This window comes from Pelobates fuscus, chromosome 12, assembly GCF_036172605.1.
Source record: "Pelobates fuscus isolate aPelFus1 chromosome 12, aPelFus1.pri, whole genome shotgun sequence".
In the NCBI taxonomy this organism is placed as follows: Eukaryota; Metazoa; Chordata; class Amphibia; order Anura; family Pelobatidae; genus Pelobates; species Pelobates fuscus.
Window position 1 is genome coordinate 13,512,590 of NC_086328.1, and position 19,011 is coordinate 13,531,600.

At 46.0% G+C, this 19,011-nt stretch overlaps 1 protein-coding gene across 1 annotated transcript in view; it reads left to right on the forward strand.

Annotated features, from left to right (window-relative positions):
- Window positions 1-3,335: 3,335 nt before the first annotated feature.
- The window catches only part of ZC3H18 (zinc finger CCCH-type containing 18), a 98,348-nt gene continuing 82,672 nt past the window's right edge, over window positions 3,336-19,011 (forward strand). Inside the window, exons 1-3 of the mRNA XM_063438318.1 lie at window positions 3,336-3,441; window positions 7,396-8,320; window positions 13,391-13,475. Of these exons, the coding sequence (XP_063294388.1) occupies window positions 7,403-8,320; window positions 13,391-13,475 (1,003 nt within the window). The 5' untranslated portion in view covers window positions 3,336-3,441; window positions 7,396-7,402. The remainder of the gene's footprint in view (window positions 3,442-7,395; window positions 8,321-13,390; window positions 13,476-19,011) is intronic.

Below are 19,011 nucleotides of genomic sequence, written 5' to 3' on the forward strand. Positions count from 1 at the left end.
CGTATTGAGCCCCCCCAGCTCCTGTATTGAGCCCCCCCAGCTCCTGTATTGAGTCCCCCCCCCCCAGCTCCTGTATTGAGCCCCCCAGCTCCTGTATTGAGGCTTCCCCCCCAGCTCCTGTATTCAGCCCCCCCGGCAGTTTCCGTATTGAGCCCCCCCAGCTCCTGTATTAAGCCCCCCCAGCTCCTGTATTGAGGCTCCCCCCGCAGTTTCCATATTGAGCCCCCCAGCTCCTGTATTGAGTCCCCCCCCAGCTCCTGTATTGAGCCCCAGCTCCTGTATTGAGACCCCCCAGCTCCTGTATTGAGGCTCCCCCCGCAGTTTACGTATTGAGCCCCCCCCAGCTCCTGTATTGAGCCCCCCCAGCTACTGTATTGAGCCCCCCCCCCCAGCTCCTGTATTGAGCCCCCCCAGCTCCTGTATTGAGCCCCCTCCAGCTCCTGTATTCAGCCCCCCCGGCAGTTTCCGTATTGAGCCCCCCAGCGCCTGTATTGAGCCCCCCCCAGCTCTTGTATTGAGCCCCCCCAGCTCCTGTATTGAGGCTTCCCCCCAGCTCCTGTATTGAGACCCCCCCGCAGTTTCCGTATTGAGTCCCCCAGCTCCTGTATTGAGCCCCAGCTGCTGTATTGAGTCCCCCCCAGCTCCTGTATTGAGCCCCAGCTCCTGTATTGAGCCCCCCCAGCTCCTGTATTGAGCCCCCCTCCAGCTCCTGTATTGAGGCTTCCCTCCCAGCTCCTGTATTTAGGCTTCCCTCCCAGCTCCTGTATTGAGCCCCCCCGCAGTTTCTGTATTGAGCCCCCCCAGCTCCTGTATTGAGTCCCCCCAGCTCCTGTATTGAGTCCCCCCCCCCAGCTCCTGTATTGAGCCCCCCCCCAGCTCCTGTATTGAGGCTCCCCCCAGCTCCTGTATTCAGCCCCCCTGGCAGTTTCCGTATTGAGCCCCCCCAGCTCCTGTATTGAGCCCCAGCTCCTGTATTGAGACCCCCCAGCTCCTGTATTGAGGCTCCCCCCGCAGTTTCCGTATTGAGCCCCCCAGCTCCTGTATTGAGCCCCAGCTCCTGTATTGAGTCCCCCCCCCAGCTCCTGTATTGAGCCCCAGCTCCTGTATTGAGACCCCCCAGCTCCTGTATTGAGGCTCCCCCCGCAGTTTACGTATTGAGCCCCCCCAGCTCCTGTATTGAGCCCCCCCAGCTCCTGTATTGAGCCCCCCCCAGCTCCTGTATTGAGCCCCCCCGGCAGTTTCCGTATTGAGCCCCCCCAGCTCCTGTATTGAGCCCCAGCTCCTGTATTGAGACCCCCCAGCTCCTGTATTGAGGCTCCCCCCGCAGTTTCCGTATTGAGCCCCCCAGCTCCTGTATTGAGCCCCAGCTCCTGTATTGAGTCCCCCCCCTCCAGCTCCTGTATTGAGCCCCAGCTCCTGTATTGAGCCCCCCCAGCTCCTGTATTGAGGCTCCCCCCGCAGTTTCCGTATTGAGCCCCCCCAGCTCCTGTATTGAGCCCCCCCAGCTCCTGTATTGAGCCCCCCCAGCTCCTGTATTGAGGCCCCCCAGCTCCTGTATTGAGCCCCCCCAGCTCCTGTATTGAGGCTTCCCCCCCAGCTCCTGTATTGAGACCCCCCGCAGTTTCCGTATTGAGCCCCCCCAGCTCCTGTATTGAGCCCCCCCCAGCTCGTGTTGAGTCCCCCCCAGCTCCTGTATTGAGCCCCAGCTCCTGTATTGAGTCCCCCCCAGCTCCTGTATTGAGCCCCCCCCCAGCTCCTGTATTGAGCCCCCCAGCTCCTGTATTGAGGCTTCCCCCCCAGCTCCTGTATTGAGACCCCCCGCAGTTTCCGTATTGAGCCCCCCCAGCTCCTGTATTGAGCCCCCCCTCCCAGCTCCTGTATTGAGCCCCCCCCAGCTCCTGTATTGAGGCTTCCCCCCCAGCTCCTGTATTGAGACCCCCCGCAGTTTCCGTATTGAGCCCCCCCCAGCTTCTGTATTGAGCCCCCCCAGCTCCTGTATTGAGCCCCCCCCAGCTCCTGTATTGAGCCCCCCCAGCTCCTGTATTGAGCCCTCCCCCCCAGCTCCTGTATTGAGCCCCCCAGCTCCTGTATTGAGCCCCCCCCAGCTCCTGTATTGAGCCCCCCCCAGCTCCTGTATTGAGGCTTCCCCCAGCTCCTGTATTGAGACCCCCGCAGTTTCCGTATTGAGCCCCCCAGCTCCTGTATTGAGCCCCCCCTCCCAGCTCCTGTATTGAGCCCCCCCCAGCTCCTGTATTGAGGCTTCCCCCCCAGCTCCTGTATTGAGACCCCCCGCAGTTTCCGTATTGAGCCCCCCCAGCTTCTGTATTGAGCCCCCCCAGCTCCTGTATTGAGCCCCCCCCCAGCTCCTGTATTGAGCCCCCCCAGCTCCTGTATTGAGCCCTCCCCCCCAGCTCCTGTATTGAGCCCCCCCAGCTCCTGTATTGAGCCCCCCCCAGCTCCTGTATTGAGGCTTCCCCCAGCTCCTGTATTGAGACCCCCGCAGTTTCCGTATTGAGCCCCCCCAGCTCCTGTATTGAGCCCCAGCTCCTGTATTGAGTTCCCCCCCAGCTCCTGTATTGAGCCCCAGCTCCTGTATTGAGCCCCCCCCAGCTCCTGTATTGAGCCCCCCCAGCTCCTGTATTGAGCCCCCCCCAGCTCCTGTATTGAGCCCCCCCAGCTCCTGTATTGAGCCCCCCCCAGCTCCTGTATTGAGCCCCCCCCAGCTCCTGTATTGAGCCCCCCCAGCTCCTGTATTGAGACCCCAAGCAGTTTCCGTATTGAGCTCCCCCCAGCTCCTGTATTGAGCCCCCCCAGCTCCTGTATTGAGCCCCAGCTCCTGTATTGAGTCGCCCCCCCCAGCTCCTGTATTGAGCCCCCCCGCAGTTTCCGTATTGAGCCCCCCCAGCTCCTGTATTGAGTCCCCCCCAGCTCCTGTATTGAGCCCCCCCCCCCAGCTCCTGTATTGAGTCCCCCCCCCAGCTCCTGTATTGAGTCCCCCCCCCCAGCTCCTGTATTGAGTCCCCCCCCCCCAGCTCCTGTATTGAGTCCCCCCCCCAGCTCCTGTATTGAGTCCCCCCCCCCAGCTCCTGTATTGAGTCCCCCCCCCCAGCTCCTGTATTGAGTCCCCCCCCCCAGCTCCTGTATTGAGTCCCCCCCCCAGCTCCTGTATTGAGTCCCCCCCCCAGCTCCTGTATTGAGTCCCCCCAGCTCCTGTATTGATCCCCCCGGGTTCCAGTATTGGAGGCTGAGCACGGCGCCCCCTGCTGGCGGCTCGCAGCTCACGTTGATGGGAGGGGGAGAAGTAGGGGATCTCGGCGGCGCTCGCTGATGACGTCAGGTGACGGCCGGCCTGCGCCAGTAGCGGGATCCAGTGTGTCGCCCTCCTGCTCACCCCCGGTGTGTGACAGCCATCCCCGCCGCCAGCTCAGCGCCCTCACCCAGGTAAGCCGGGCCGGCGCCCACCGTGCGGACACCGAGCCCCGGGGAGGCCGCGGGCAGCCGGGAACATGGACATGGCGACCGGGCCTTACCGGGCCCCCTTCGCCCCCCGGTACCGGGCCTTACCGGCCCCCTCCCAACCCCCGGTACCGGGCCTTACTGGGCCCCCTCCCAACCCCCGGTACCGGGCCTTACTGGGCCCCCTCCCAACCCCCGGTACCGGGCCTTACTGGGCCCCCTCCCAACCCCCAACCCCCGGTACCGGGCCTTACTGGGCCCCTTCCCAACCCGCGGTACTGGGCCCACTCCCTACCCCCGGTACCGGGCCTTACTGGGCCCCCTACCCCTCCCCCCCCGGTACCGGGCCTTACTGGGCCCCCGGTACCTGGCCTTACTGGGCCCCCGGTACCGGGCCTCACTGGGCTTTACTGGGCCCTACACCCCCCTGGTACCGGGCTTTACTGGGCCCCCCTCCGAATACAGACGGTTACCTCCGTCATGCAGACACTGAATACAGACGGTTACCTCCGTCATGCAGACACTGAATACAGACGGTTACCTCCGTCATGCAGACACTGAATACAGACGGTTACCTCCGTCATGCAGACACTGAATACAGACGATTACCTCCGTCATGCAGACACTGAATACAGACGGTTACCTCCGTCATGCAGACACTGAATACAGACGGTTACCTCCGTCATGCAGACACTGAATACAGACGGTTACCTCCGTCATGCAGACACTGAATACAGACGGTTACCTCCGTCATGCAGACACTGAATACAGACGGTTACCTCCGTCATGCAGACACTGAATACAGACGGTTACCTCCGTCATGCAGACACTGAATACAGACGGTTACCTCTGTCATGCAGACACTGAATACAGACGGTTACCTCTGTCATGCAGACACTGAATACAGACGGTTACCTCCGTCATGCAGACACTGAATACAGACGGTTACCTCCGTCATGCAGACACTGAATACAGACGGTTACCTCCGTCATGCAGACACTGAATACAGACGGTTACCTCCGTCATGCAGACACTGAATACAGACGGTTACCTCCGTCATGCAGACACTGAATACAGACGGTTACCTCCGTCATGCAGACACTGAATACAGACGGTTACCTCCGTCATGCAGACACTGAATACAGACGGTTACCTCCGTCATGCAGACACTGAATACAGGGATCAACTCCATGAATGCAGGGACCCCTTCATCGGGACATATATAGATACTAAATGCAGGAACACCTTCATCGGGACATATATAGATACTAAATGCAGGAACACCTTAATCGGGACATATATAGATACTAAATGCAGGAACACCTTAATCGGGACATATATAGATACTAAATGCAGGAACACCTTAATCGGGACATATATAGATACTAAATGCAGGAACACCTTCATCGGGACATATATAGATACTAAATGCAGGAACACCTTCATCGGGACATATATAGATACTAAATGCAGGAACACCTTCATAGGGACATATATAGATACTAAATGCAGGAACACCTTCATCAACCCAAGTACTGAATGCAGTAACCTCGCCATGAGCCTAAATACTAATTGCATGGATCCATTTATCAGCCTAGGTGCCGGATGCGGGGACCCCCTCCCTCAGCCCAGGTGCCGGATGCCCCCTTCCTCATGCCTAAATACTTAATGACCGGCCAACTGGTCCCTTGTGCAGAGTTACATGTCTCCCTTTGTACTGAACTGCAGGCGTCGTGTGGGGACAACCATGACCGATACATCAAACGCTTTTGACTGATGGATTGTGGGTAAATCACCTTGACAACAGAAACAGAACCTTGCTTATGTCTGAAGATCACAATATATATAAGGAAACGTAGTCCCTACTTATTTAAAGAAAGTATAGGCTCAAAATAAAATTAAATCGGCTAAATACAGGGACAAAAAAGATTAATTGGGAGGGGGGAACACACCTAAAAAATAAAAAAGCAGTGAAGTTACATTGTTGCTTTAAGTTGATAGGAAACCATGCACTTTTTCTTCCCAAAGCTAATACAGTGATGGACAGACAAGCCATGATCTATATCTGCCCACTTCAAATACTCATAGATCATAAGCTTGTTTGAGCAGGGCCTTCCTTACTTCTAATATCCTATTTCTGTAATTGTAAAGCACTGCGGAATATGTTGTTGCTATGTAAATGCTAATAATAATTAATTTACAGTTTAATAGGGCACAGTCTGACTTCGAATTGGGTAGTTAATTTGGAAATCCATGAGAGCATGATTTCTTTCTGAAGAAGATACAGTTCGGCTCACATTGACCAGCACTGTGAAAGTGATGATCTTTGAGACTAATGTTCCAAACCGTTAGGCAGACCAACTGCTTTTTGTAAGTAAGACATGCGACAGTACAGATCTATAAAACCGGTCTGGGCCTCAATGGTGTCCTGAAACCTGCTCGTTGGTCATCCACTGAGCATGGAATGCTGCCCATGTGTTGGTCCAGAGGTGAGCTATCTCAAACATATCTCATTGGGACTCAACTTGCTTAGCCTCTGCTTTCTGAAGTAAAGAATTGGTAAATGCTAAAGACCTAAGGTACAACACGCCGAGTCATGTTCCAAATATTTCAACCTGCTTCTCTTATAACAAGAAGCGTTACATTTTAGAGAAATAGGTGATGCATGCTAATCTTGAAATCAAAGCTCTATTGCCGTTCTCAATATAATACAATTCAAGATGAATTCCTGATTATTGACCAGAAAATATAAAGTTATTTACTTAAGTTTAAATTGTCATGAATTCAAATAAAATTTCCCACTTTAGGCCAAGGCTGAATTAAGACCCTGCATTTAGTACTTAAGGTACTTACAGGGTCCTTGCATCCAGTCCTTAAATTCTCTTATTATGACTATTTTGATCTAAATATATGAAATTCCTGATAAAGCTGATCTCTGTTAAAAATAATTATATCCGGGCACATTTCATCTAAATATTATGATAGTCACGTGGCTAGCAAGTGAATTATTTTAAGTGCTCTTGTTGGGGTACATACATTATTAAGTGAAGGTGTACCTGCCATGGATACACTGACATTGAAGGTGCCGTAGCAGAGGTATTAGTTGAATATTTTGTCTATGATGAGCTATTATATTCATTTCTTGCAAAGATGTTATCTGTTAAAGCAGGAGAGTTTTATTTTTAACCTTTCTGTCCTTCACCACGTTGCTTAGTGGTAACTAATAATAATAATAATAACAAAGTATTTAACCAGGAAAGGTATATTCAGATTACCGGTTTTCAAGTAGGTCCCGCTTGCGTATGTGGTGCTAATAGTAGATATGTTCCAAGCAGCCCAGGCCAAATCCCAGGTATAATGGATGTCATCCCTTAATGTTTATCAAACAACTGCACATTGTGCTTTGTGTAATATCTTGCATTTCGTTCGAGAGCAGGGCAGCCACCTTGGAACTGGCAGAAGTTGTTTACAGGTTACGTAGCTACATAGCTGAAAAGAGACTTGCGTCCATCAAGTTCAGCCTTCCTCACATTTGATTTTTGCTGTTGATCCAAAAGAAGGCAACAAAACCCAGTTTGTAGCACTTCCAATTTTGCAACCAGCTAGGAGAAAAAATCCTTCTTGACCCCAGAATGGCAGTCAGATTTAATCTATAAATATGATAAGGTTTTTTTTACAGCGCAACATATAGACCAAAGCTTATACCTACCATATTTTGTGATGAGGGTTACTTAAAAAAATAAAACATATATTGCTCCTGCGGTGGTGCTTCAGTCATATTTTTGAGCTTGACTTGTTAGTTTTTTTTTTTTTGCATTATGTGCATGAGTGTTTTGTATTTTTAATTATTTTCCTGTTATTGAGTGATCTAAATAATGCAGATGATTCACAGCTTCTGTTTTGGAACTCGTCTCATTCTTTGTATTTAAATTCTTGCAGGTTACAGATGGCTACACCAGAGAGTCCTGAACAGGACCCTCTGTCTCCAGATGAAGTACAACCGCCACTTACAGATGAAGAGGATTTTGTAAGAGACAACTCTTCCGATCCCGAGGTGGATACAAGCGAAGAGATCGAACCAGCCATAAGGGAGGAGAGGGATATAAAAAAGATTAGTTCCCCGATCACCAACAAACAGTCAGACAGCAATGATAATGCAAAATTGATGCATTCTTCTTTCCTCAATAAGCAATCAGATGAGGATGTAAAAGAGATCCGTTCGCCTGTTGGTTATAAACATTCAGATGATGATCTTAAGGAGATTCATTCTTCTAAGCTTGACAAACATTTAGATGACCATCTCAAGGAAATCCCGTCACTTAAACCTGGTAAACATTCAAATGAGGATCTTAAGGAGGATCATTCTCCTAACACTGATAAACACTCTGATGACGAACTAAAAATGAGTTGTTCTCCCAAGCCTGACAAATATTCAACTAAACGTATGAAAGAGAATAGTTCTCCAAAGCGTGATAAACATTCAGACGAAGAAGACCGCTTGAGTGAGACCAAGTCTCAGGACTCTGATAATGAGCGGGTCCGAGAAGATCCTACCTCCCCCAATCGTAATGAAGACGAGGAGGAAAGGATTACTGAACTTCATGATGAGGCTTCCTCTGCAATACGGGAGTTGGATGAGCATGAACTAGACTACGACGAAGAGGTCCCCGAAGAACCAACAGGACTTGCACAAGAGGATGAAACTGAGAAATTGGAAGCTGATGATGAGGATGAAAAGGAGAAAGGAGACTCTTCTGCTGATGAAAAGAAACCAGTTGTAAAAAAAGACCAAAAGGATAGTGTTGAACCACCAAAAGATAAAAAGGAAGATGATGATGGTGATATGGATGAAGGCGAAATAGATGTAAGTTTTAATTACTGTTTGCAATTATCCTTTTCTATATCCTAATATTATTTTGATGGATTTAAATGCTTCTTCATAAAAAGAGAAATGTTTTGGCTAAAACATTAGATATTGTTCACTGGACTTTCTTTCCATGTGGATACCCTACCATTTCCTTTTGGAAGTAGGAAACGATGGTGGATGCTTTCCTGCACCTTCAGTGCCTTTCAATGTCCGTTAAACTAGACCTCTGTGGTAGCTAAGCAGGAGAACAAGTAACAAGTTTGTGAAGCACATGTCCTCTCCATGTCTGCAGATGCATTGTGTCAATGTCAACTAATTAGCATCATGGAATCTTTAGTCCAACAGCATGGAAGACCAGGGTTGAACATCTCTGATCTACTATTAGATGGATGGTTATCACGTTTCATAGGATTATGGGAGCTGTAGTACAGAAATAGCTGGACAGTCCTATCGTTAACCTTAACATTTTCTTTTTCACACAGATATCGGTCTAGTGTTACATTTTACAGAGACAACTTAAGCTCCATAACTTCTACAACTCACTGTGGTAGTTCTAGCACTATCAAATACTAATTATATATTTTTATTTTATTTTATTTTTTTAATTCTTTATTTTTGGTGCAAATAGGATTAACAAACATTCCTGTGGTGCCACGACAGCAGGCACAGGTGGAATAATGCATACAAGGTCATGGCGATATACAGTTGCACATTTTTGTTATGAAATAGGATAACATGCTAGGAACACTTATTGTAATACATGAAACACATATATAAAGTTAACGAGAATCATTGCTAAGAATATCATGTGATTCTATACTGGAATGCATAACATCTAATAGGTGCGTCAGCGCAGTACGTAACCAAAGATCAAGAGGTGGCTTGCATTGTGTAGGTAAAACTCTAACGGCAGGCTATGTAATATGCATGTATGTGCGCTGTGTACAACCACTACATCGCGCTCAATAAGTGAAATAGTCGCAGGATTAGCAAAGTGCATTGCGATAGTTCTAGTGCCACAGCAACAGCTACCAGTTATGAGAACTACATCTACAGAAAACAATATCACAATTTTGGAAATACTATACACTTTTGATATAATAACATCAAGGCTGGTTGCAAACGTGACTTAGATATTTCTAGTTAGGCTTAGACTATTGATTAGTTTAGGCACTGTATCCGATAGAAATTCCCAGAGGGAGGCTCCCCAGGTAAATCAGGCTAAAGTCTCTCTATGAGATCAAAAGAAAGGAAACATGCTAGTAAAGTAAAATTAAACAGTTGTTACTCAGTTCCCATGCTCAGTTCTGAGGTTAGTCAATGCCTCTCTGAGGTGCCCCACTTTCCTGCCAAGTAAGTCTCTGTTGCTGGCCTTGTTGCCCTGCCGAGTAGGGTCCCGCATGCATGGTTTGGAGGGAATTGTAGGTATGATAAAACAGGCTTAACTGTGGATCAATAACGATAACAGGGAGCGGCTAGGTAAGTTCGGCAATTGCGGGTCTGTGTCCTCCGGTGTTAGGGGACTTGCAGCGTGGATAACAGAGCTGCGGAGGGTTGTTCTGCCACTTTCAGCCGATGCCCTTGCTGTGTGTTAGCCCAGGGCGTGGATGCGTGTTGAGGCTTAGGGAGTCCATATAGCCCTGTGAGTTCTGTTGGTTGTTGGTGTGTCGGGGACTTGGGGTGATGCGGTGATCCCACAGGTGTGGTTGGTGCTGATTGGCTGCACCTTGCTTTTCCATGTGGGGCTCTGCTTCATTTGTTCTCCGGCGTGAGCGCAGCGATGTGTGTTCTGACTGGGGCCCACGGCTTAGTTCACGGGCTGGGGCGAGTCCCTTAGGCCGTCTCCGTGCCGGTGGGTGACGCTGTGATGCGTGGCCCTTTTGCCCGAGTGATCTGGGTACACGGGGTAAGCCTCTGCCGGAACGCTGTGTGCTGCGGCATCGACGTGTTGGGCAGACATGTTTGCGTTGTTGCCCTGCTCGGATGGTCTTTGGTGCTGGGCGATGCCTCAACCGTCGAGCTGTTTGAGGCGGGTCGCTGGGTTGCGGTCGCTTCGAGGGAGCAGGAGGCCAGGCTGGTGGGGTTTGATTCAGCTTACGCTCCAGCTTCCTCCAGAATGCTTCGAAGTGGAGGTGAAGTCGTGTAAGAATATCATGTTTGTCGAGTGAGCCATCAGCACATGTCGGATCCGCCATTTTAGGTGGGCCTCCGGTTGCGGGCGACTTTCCATTTTTCAGCTTATCTGGGATAGCCACCTCAGTGTGGACCGGGATCACCCCCGCCGGTCCAGGGGGGTGGGGGGATAGCAGGGTTGATTTGTGCGGTTGGCAGCTCCAGGGCGCCTCCGGCTCAGGGGAGCGGCCGCCTCCCCCGCCCGGCGTACACTAGGCCACGATGCCGTTCGTGGCTCTATCTGGCTCCAGGCAGGTAGCAGAGTGGCCTGCTGTGTGCCCTTTATTATGGGCGACCAGTGGGTGTTCGATACTACTGGTTGTGTCGCTTGTTTGAGTCGTGTTTTGTGTAGATTGTGTTGGAGCTCATGAAAAACACGACTCTCCGCCATGATGGTTAGGCCCCCCGCCCCCCATGATATTTTTTAATACCGTTAATGTAAAGTTCCACTTTAGTGATATCTGTTAAGAAGGCTGGACATGACGAATACAATGGGCTGCAGTAGTTATGCTGTTTAGCATACTCCTTTAAAGGGACACTGTAGTGTTCAGAATAAAATGAATAATGTTTGTGTTCTGCTCCCTATTTAGATTCAGGGAGCCCCTATGATTTAAAAAAAAAAACAAAAACAAAGTGTTATACTTACTTTTTTACTCGCAGAGGCTCACACCGGACTACTGCTCTCCTTCCTCTGATGTCTGTCTGCAGACAGTCTATTCTTCATCTTCTCATCCAATCCAATGCTTCTCATAGAAGAAACACATGCACGGCGAGTGCTGTTCCCCTCCAAGGAAAGGCTTCTTAGAGGGAAGCATTGAATCCAGTAATTCTCTATGATAAACACTTGAGGGCGTTCAGCATCTTCATGCAATGTGTGAGGACTTCAAACATCACATAATGTTATGTATTGTAGCAACAGAAGCTCCCTCTACTGGCTCTCATGAATATAGACACTATGTATGTTAAAAGTAGTTTGTTTTTTTATTATTATAATAAACACCTTTCCTAATGCTTTCCAAAATATTGTGACCAGTGGGGGTCTGATCCAAGCTGTAAAGAAATCCAGTGTACCTGCTGACAAGAACAATCACAAGCTCTGTCCTATGATGGCCGCAATCTGGGGGCATACAGCAGTCCTAAAAATAGTTTTATGTACAATATCTTTAACATGAAACTGGAACATGCTCTCATTGGAAATGTTTTGCTCCTATTCATAGGCAGAGACTATTTTTAAGATCTTCTTTTGACTTTTAAAGTGGTAGACTGATTTTTATTTTTATTTTTTATTTTTTATACTGCTAAATCTAAGTACTATGTGTTGCTGATCTTATTGGCTGGAAATAACACGACCTCTCACTGACATGTGACCGGGTCTTTGCTCTGTAACCACTGCATTTAGTTATTTTTTTTTTATTTGTTTGTTTTGGTGTGTGTGTGTGTGTATTTTATATTTGACTCTGTGTCCATGTGACTGTGCCCTGTATTTAATGTTTCCTATGGGTGCATAATCTATACGTTTAGTCTATTTTGAGTCCCCTTTGTATTTTGATAACGCCCCTGTGTTGCATCAGGTATCACAAGTCACTGAGGTGAATTTCCAGCAGAATATATTATAGTTTAAAGCATGGGTGTCCTACTTTTTGGCTTCCCTGGTGCGCATTGAGCTCAAAGGAATCGTCCTGTGCTGCACATAAAATATATAATCTAGGTAATGTATATAAATATAACTTTAAAAGCCCTTTTCTTAATTTTGATATTTTTGTTGTTTAGTAGATAACTCCCTTATTTGTTATCCTTATGTGGGATTGGCATATTTAAGGAAATCAAATTATGGAGCTATCTACTAAACATATACACCTGTATAAACATACAGGCATACAATCCCGGACACATACACACAATCACAAATCTATACACACGTAATCAGATATGCACAATCATACATACACAATCAGATTCACACACATACATTTACAAACCTATACACACAATCACATAACTATACAATCATTAAGACACACAAAATCACACACCTATACACAATCATAGATGTACATTCACACAATCACAAATCTAAATACACATTCAATCACACACACAATCACAGACCCACACACACACAATCACAAATTTACACATACATTCACAAACATACACAGACCCCACACACACAATCACTGACAAAACATACCCAAGAATCATACACACACAATTACTACTAAAGAGGTTCACCCAGCCTCCCTACGTTGCTCTGGGAGGGCTGGAATGGGTCCTCTGTCCCTGGTGGCTAGCGATTGCTGCTGTGCTGGGATCTCTGTACTCTTCCTGTCATGACATCACTGCAGGGCACAGGAGGAGCACAGAATGTAAAAGGTTTTCTCTCCCTTGCCAGCCGGTAGCACAGACGGCAACCGGGCTGCACTGCTAGCAGTCCCGGGTGGTATGAGGGCCGCAGGTTGGACACCTGGGTTAAAAGGTCTGTCCCCTTTGATTATGTCCTCAAACTAGGATGATATACAGTGGTTGTGGTAATGGTATACAAAACCTCTAATTGGAGCAGCTGTAACCTCGCTATACTAGAGTGTACCCTCTTTATCTGTAATTTTTCCACATTGTATATTGTCACTGGGAGTTGTTGAGTTTTTGATCAAATAATTTCAGTTTTTCTAGGAATATAGATTTTGACGGTAACACGGTCACTTTTTCACTAATGTGTTTTAACTATCCTCTCAATAGTTGGTTCTTTTTGTGAGTTTTATTATTTTATTTACTTTGCAGTCCATCTCCTCTTGTTATACAAAGGTAGAAGAGGGTTAGTAATAGTGATTTTTCTGTCAATCTTGTAAACAGCTTAAATCAAATGAAAATGTATTTACTGAGGATTTGTTATTTTAGGATGATGACCTGGAGGAAGGGGAGGTGAAAGATCCCAGTGAGAGGAAGACAAGACCGAGGCTCACCTGCCGATTCTTCATGAAAGGTGCGTTACATGTCCCTGTGTGTTCTGTGCCAACCTGTACTCTGGCCTCTCTTGTGACTAAGCAGGGTCAGAGTTTTAGACCAGGGATAGGCAACCTTTGGCACTCCAGATGTTTTGGACTACATCCCCCATAATGCTCTTACACCTGTAATTCTGGCAAAGCATCATAGGAGGTGTAGTCCAAAACATCTGGAGTGCCAAAGGTTGCCTATTCCTGTTTTAGACTATTGTCCGTGAAAGGCCATGGTTTGGAGAGTCTGAAATGTAATCTAACACTATTGTGGGAGTCGCAGGATTATTTACTAAATTATAAGTTGTCCTTGTTTGAATTTCTGACAATTCATACTTTAGCGCATAAGTCAGTCAATACTCATATTGTGTGTGTGAAGTCTGGGTCTTCAAGCATTCCAGGCTTGGACATAAATGGATGAACAACAAGGTCAACTTCTGTAATGGAACTGCATACACGAGTTCTGCAGTGTGAGTGCAGCATTATACGATGCTTGGCTCCCCATTGTGTGAGATAAGAAATGTGCAGTATGTCAAGTCAAAGATGTGATTATTGGCAAGGTCAGCCTAGGCTTACATCATTCCTAGGTCAATGCAATGAGTACCATTAAATGGACAGTCTAACCCCAATTGGCCGTTATACTATTAGGCTGGGGTCCTGCCTTTCATTTCTGGGTTAAAGGTAATTTAAGTGATTTGACAAAACCAAGGTTCGCAAGGCACTCCGAGCCTGGCCCCAGCTTGCAGGAATTGCTAGTGCGGCAGTTCAATTTCTGCGTTCACTGGACCAAGTTCAGCCATATTTGGATGGTAGAGATATGCTGAGTGCGTGCGTCCCCTGTGGGGTTATTGCTATATTCCACAATGGAAAAAATTGGGATTGCTAATGTTGAGGTAGAACTTCTACATTAGCAGTTCTGTCAAATAGGGTCCAGACCTCAGTTATGGTCACTTAGATGGTGTAACGGACCGTTTCAGCAGACAAGGGGTAAAAATCCGTTTAGGCGATAATCCCCTTTTCAATTATCTCCCAGGACAAAGGCAAAACTCCATTACACACGTGGGGACACAAAAACAGCAAACACTTTAAAATACATAAAGTCACCTTTTACACATAAAACATAGACATGTCACATATTCTCAGATAGTTCAGGTCTGAGTGCACATTATTAGGTGAATGGCACTCAGACCACACAAATACAGTTTAATTGCCATGGAGCCAAAGTCTTTAATTCCACGAACAGGCTCATTGGCATGGCTATCTGGGTTAAAACATTCACATAAAATTAACTACCGAAGTTCCAGGTGTTTGCAAAATTGTCCCGAATAGGAATCAGGGGGCTGGAGGCTCAGCGGTGCCTGCACGTAAAAGTGTCCGCTTTCAGTGCATGAAAGCAGAAAAGCGCCGGCTGCCTGGGGAGCTCCAGAACACCGCCATCGTGTGGCGGTTAGGTGTAACCGCGACCACCCAGTAACAATCAATTAAGCTGCGGTTAACCGCAGCTACTGGGTGGTCAATTGCAGGCACACGCTCATTAAGCCGCAGTTAACCGCAGCTTCAGGGAGGTCGATAGGAGGCACACGCCAGCTTCTGGGTGGCCAATTAACGGCGCCGGCCGGCTTCCCACGGCTCTGGGGAGGCTGATAGAAGGCTGTTTTGTTCGGTAGATAGAATCTACCGAACGGCTGTGCAGAAAGGAAGAAATAAATCTTTCTGCACAGTAAAACTAACCCTTTAACTGCCGGTCCATAATCCAAAGGCAGCAGGCGGGCAACCAGGCTCCTCCAATGCAATGTGGCGGCATTGGTCTTGTCACAGACGGTTTGACCCAGAATCGGGAAGAGTCTCCTGCTGCTTTATGGCATGCGGTGGTCATGTTACGCTACTCCTTTTGGTTGGATAATATCTAGACACTAGTACACTGGCAAAAAGCCAAGTCACTGTATAATTGTTATTTAGCTTTCTATTTGTCTGGTACATAATGCGATACAGATCATAGTGCGGGTTCTTGGGTTTATACATTAAAAAGTAAATTGTCACTAATTCAACGTGAATTTTTAAATGTTGGGTCTCACAAGCCAACGATTATTCTCCAGTTTGGTTAATTTAGCCTAGAATTGTAAATTCAATTTGGATTCCAGACATTTTAGTGAATAAGCCTGAAAGTAAAACTAAAATGTTAGTTAGTTAGTTATCACTGAGAGGGCAGCCTTCCGTGAGGCACACTTAGGGCTCTGTATTCAAATGAACCTCCTGTATTCTAAACAACTTGGCTTTCAACCTGCAATACCAATCAATAGTTGTATTGCTCACCTCTGTGCCAGTAAAATAAAATGTATAAATGAAATATTTTATCTTCTATTAAATTATGGCATATTCACATAAGTTTGTCTCAAACCTTGTTTTTTTTTTTTTTTTTGTATTTAATGTTTTTAAAATAATATTTAGTTTTTTGTGTGGTTTTATTTATTGTTTTTGTCTGTATAGTCTTAATGCTTAATCAACCCTTTCAGGATTTTATACCGTATTGTCTTCTAGTCCCAGGACGTGGCAATAACTGTGGGATTACCCAATCCACCCTCTGCAATGCACTAATTTTTTAAAGAAATAATCTAAATTATTTGTGGCGTCATGAAGTAACAAACCACACCCCTTCTAAATATAATAGCAATTAAGTGCCGAGGTATTGCTGTCATTCTGCAGTGCTGGACTTTTTCTCTTTGATGATAGAAGAATTGTTTGTTCTCTGAGTAATCCATCTACTTCCTGCTTTGTGTTTTCACACCTAGTGGTGTCATGTGACCATCCGTGGGCAGTTCCAGCCTCCATTGTACTGAGTGCTGTTTTATTGATGCAGCCTGGTTTTCCCCAATGTATGATTTGGATGTTTGTCTAGCAAACATACCGTTCTTAAACCTGTAACAATCTTGCATGTGAATGGAATTTTTTTTATTCAGTCACATGGTTTATGTGACTAGCACCATCACAAATAAGAGATACGTGTGTGACAATAGACTTTGAATACTTACAATTTGACACAATTCCTCTCTCACCAATAATGGGATCACTATATGTAATTTTAATGTATATATTTATTTGACAATGCTTAACGCCCCCCTTAGTGTGACTGTTGAATTATGGTTGTGGTTGTGGTAGATATATTTGCCAGACACTGTCATCTTTTCTTCTTGCATTCATGAGGGTTCAGAATCTCTGTGAATTATTCTACAAGCCCACTGGCAAAAGGCAACAACCGGTGGGGGCCTCCTGATAATTATAACACAAGAAAGGGAAGGAAATGAGAGGGGGCCAGTCTCCCTAATTTGCCAAGGGTCAGCAGTGACTTGTGGATTAAGGGATGAAGTGACAACCCTCCTCCACGTTTTCTCTGTCCTCCTTCCTTGACATGTCACTAGCTGTCACCATGTCAACTACCATGTACACTTATACAGTGTTTCACAGGCACCCTAGCATAAATTCTTCTTGCACACCTACCCTATATTTACACATCTCTAACCCACTCTTTCTCTAACGATGTTGGGCTATGTTATTGGGTGTCAGTGGGTTATTACACAGGGCTGAATGAAGTGGTTACAGAAAGACAACTCAAAAAGCTAAAACAAAGAATAGATAGCGTCATTACGGGCAGTTTTGATCTTTAAAGCCGTCTGTATTCAGAGCAAGATTGCTGGTCAGGGAACGAAGAGAATCGGCTAGAGGGAAGGCACTGAGCCTAAACCACGTGTAGACAATGTCTGACGTCACTGAGCTCCCTTGATTCTCCGTTCTGTTTATAGTTGTGCTTGTTGTGCAGGTAAGGGTGTCCGCAATGCATTCAGTAAGAATGCACACAATAGGCCATATTTATCAAGGCAAAACTTGTAGAAAACTATTCTATGTGTGTCCATGGTGGTTGCCCGAGAACTGATCCAGTTTGCCCAATGTGTATTATACGAGATACACGTTTTGCATCAATATGTACACTGTAGGGGAGATAGTGTTATCCAATCTATTTGTATTTATTTCAGTTCTACGAATGGTCTAAAAAAGGTAAAATTTTTCCTTTCCTGCGTTTTGCCATTTTTCACATACAAGCTCATACATACAAGCTCATCTTTTCTTTTTCCTACCAAATTTAGTGGGAAAACAAAAAGCGGTACTGAACACGTTCTGGCCGAAATAACTTGCAGAACGATTGATAAATGTAAAAAAAAAAGGCCCAGAATCTATTGTGCCAAAAAAGGTACAACAATGTCTGCACAACCTTGATAAATCTGCTGCTGTATGTTCAAGTTGTTGATGTATGTAGTTCCACTTTGTGTGAAATCGTGTTCCACCTATGTCCCTATATGTAGAGGAGCTAGGGTGGAGATGGCAAGTGACTGGCAGCGATCGATGTGCGTCATACACAATGTGTATTCACAAATCAATCCACGTTTTTATAATTTGACGAATTCACTACATTGAACTACTGACTGACACTCAACATTTTCTTGTCTTTGTTGTGATTGCTCTGTGCAGGTGGAGTGTGAAATGCGAATCACGTGCTGTGAATGAATTTGATCACTAGGTGTCAGCAATTCGCTTATCCCAACTACATTCTATATGCATATTTATTTATTTATTACTGGTATTTATAAAGCGCCAACATATTCTGCAGCGCTGTACAATTAGTGGAGGACATAAAATATACACAAATACAAAAGATATAGAGGGCCCTGCCCGTAAGCTGAGATCTAGCCATTTAAGCTCTTTTATAGAAAGTGCTTAGCTAGATAGCTCGTGAGCTTACGATATGTGTGTGTGTGTGTATATATATTAATTTTTTCCACTTTCTCACTCCTCCAGGTGTATTCCTCATTCTATGGATCTCGATTTTTAAGAATTTTTTTTTATTTTTCAATTATTTTTTTTAGATAAGCTTTTCAAATGGTTCATATTTTGAGAAAAAAGTAAAATAAAAATGTCAATGTTTCAGTTTAAAAAAAAAAAAAAAAGAAATTAAAGTGATACTATAGGCATCCAAACATCTTTAGCTTAATTAAGCATTTTGGGTGTATAGGTCATCCCCCTGCAGTCCCACTGCTCAATTATCTGCCATTCATGAGTTAAGTCACTGTTAGTCACACCTCCCCTAGCTGCGACTCAAACAGTCTGCATAAAAAGAATAATGTTCATTTGCAATCCGATGTTGGCTTACTTTAAATGTTTTTGGCTCTCTCATACACACAGGGCTCCTGCAGGGTCTTGTAGGCTATTAACAGCAGGAGATAGGGAATCCTAAATTCAACAGACTGTGCAATAAAGGAAGTTTAAACATTAGATCTCTTTTCAGGAAGTGTTTAGGAAGGCTATGTAAGTCACTTACAGGTAGGTGTGACTAGGACTGTATAAACAAAATGATTTAACTTCTAAATAACAGAGAATTTAATAGTGAGACTGCAGGGGCATTTTCTATACACCAAAACGGTTTCATTAAGCCAGTTTTTCTTTTCTTTTTTTTTTTTTTAATTCTTTCTTTTATTG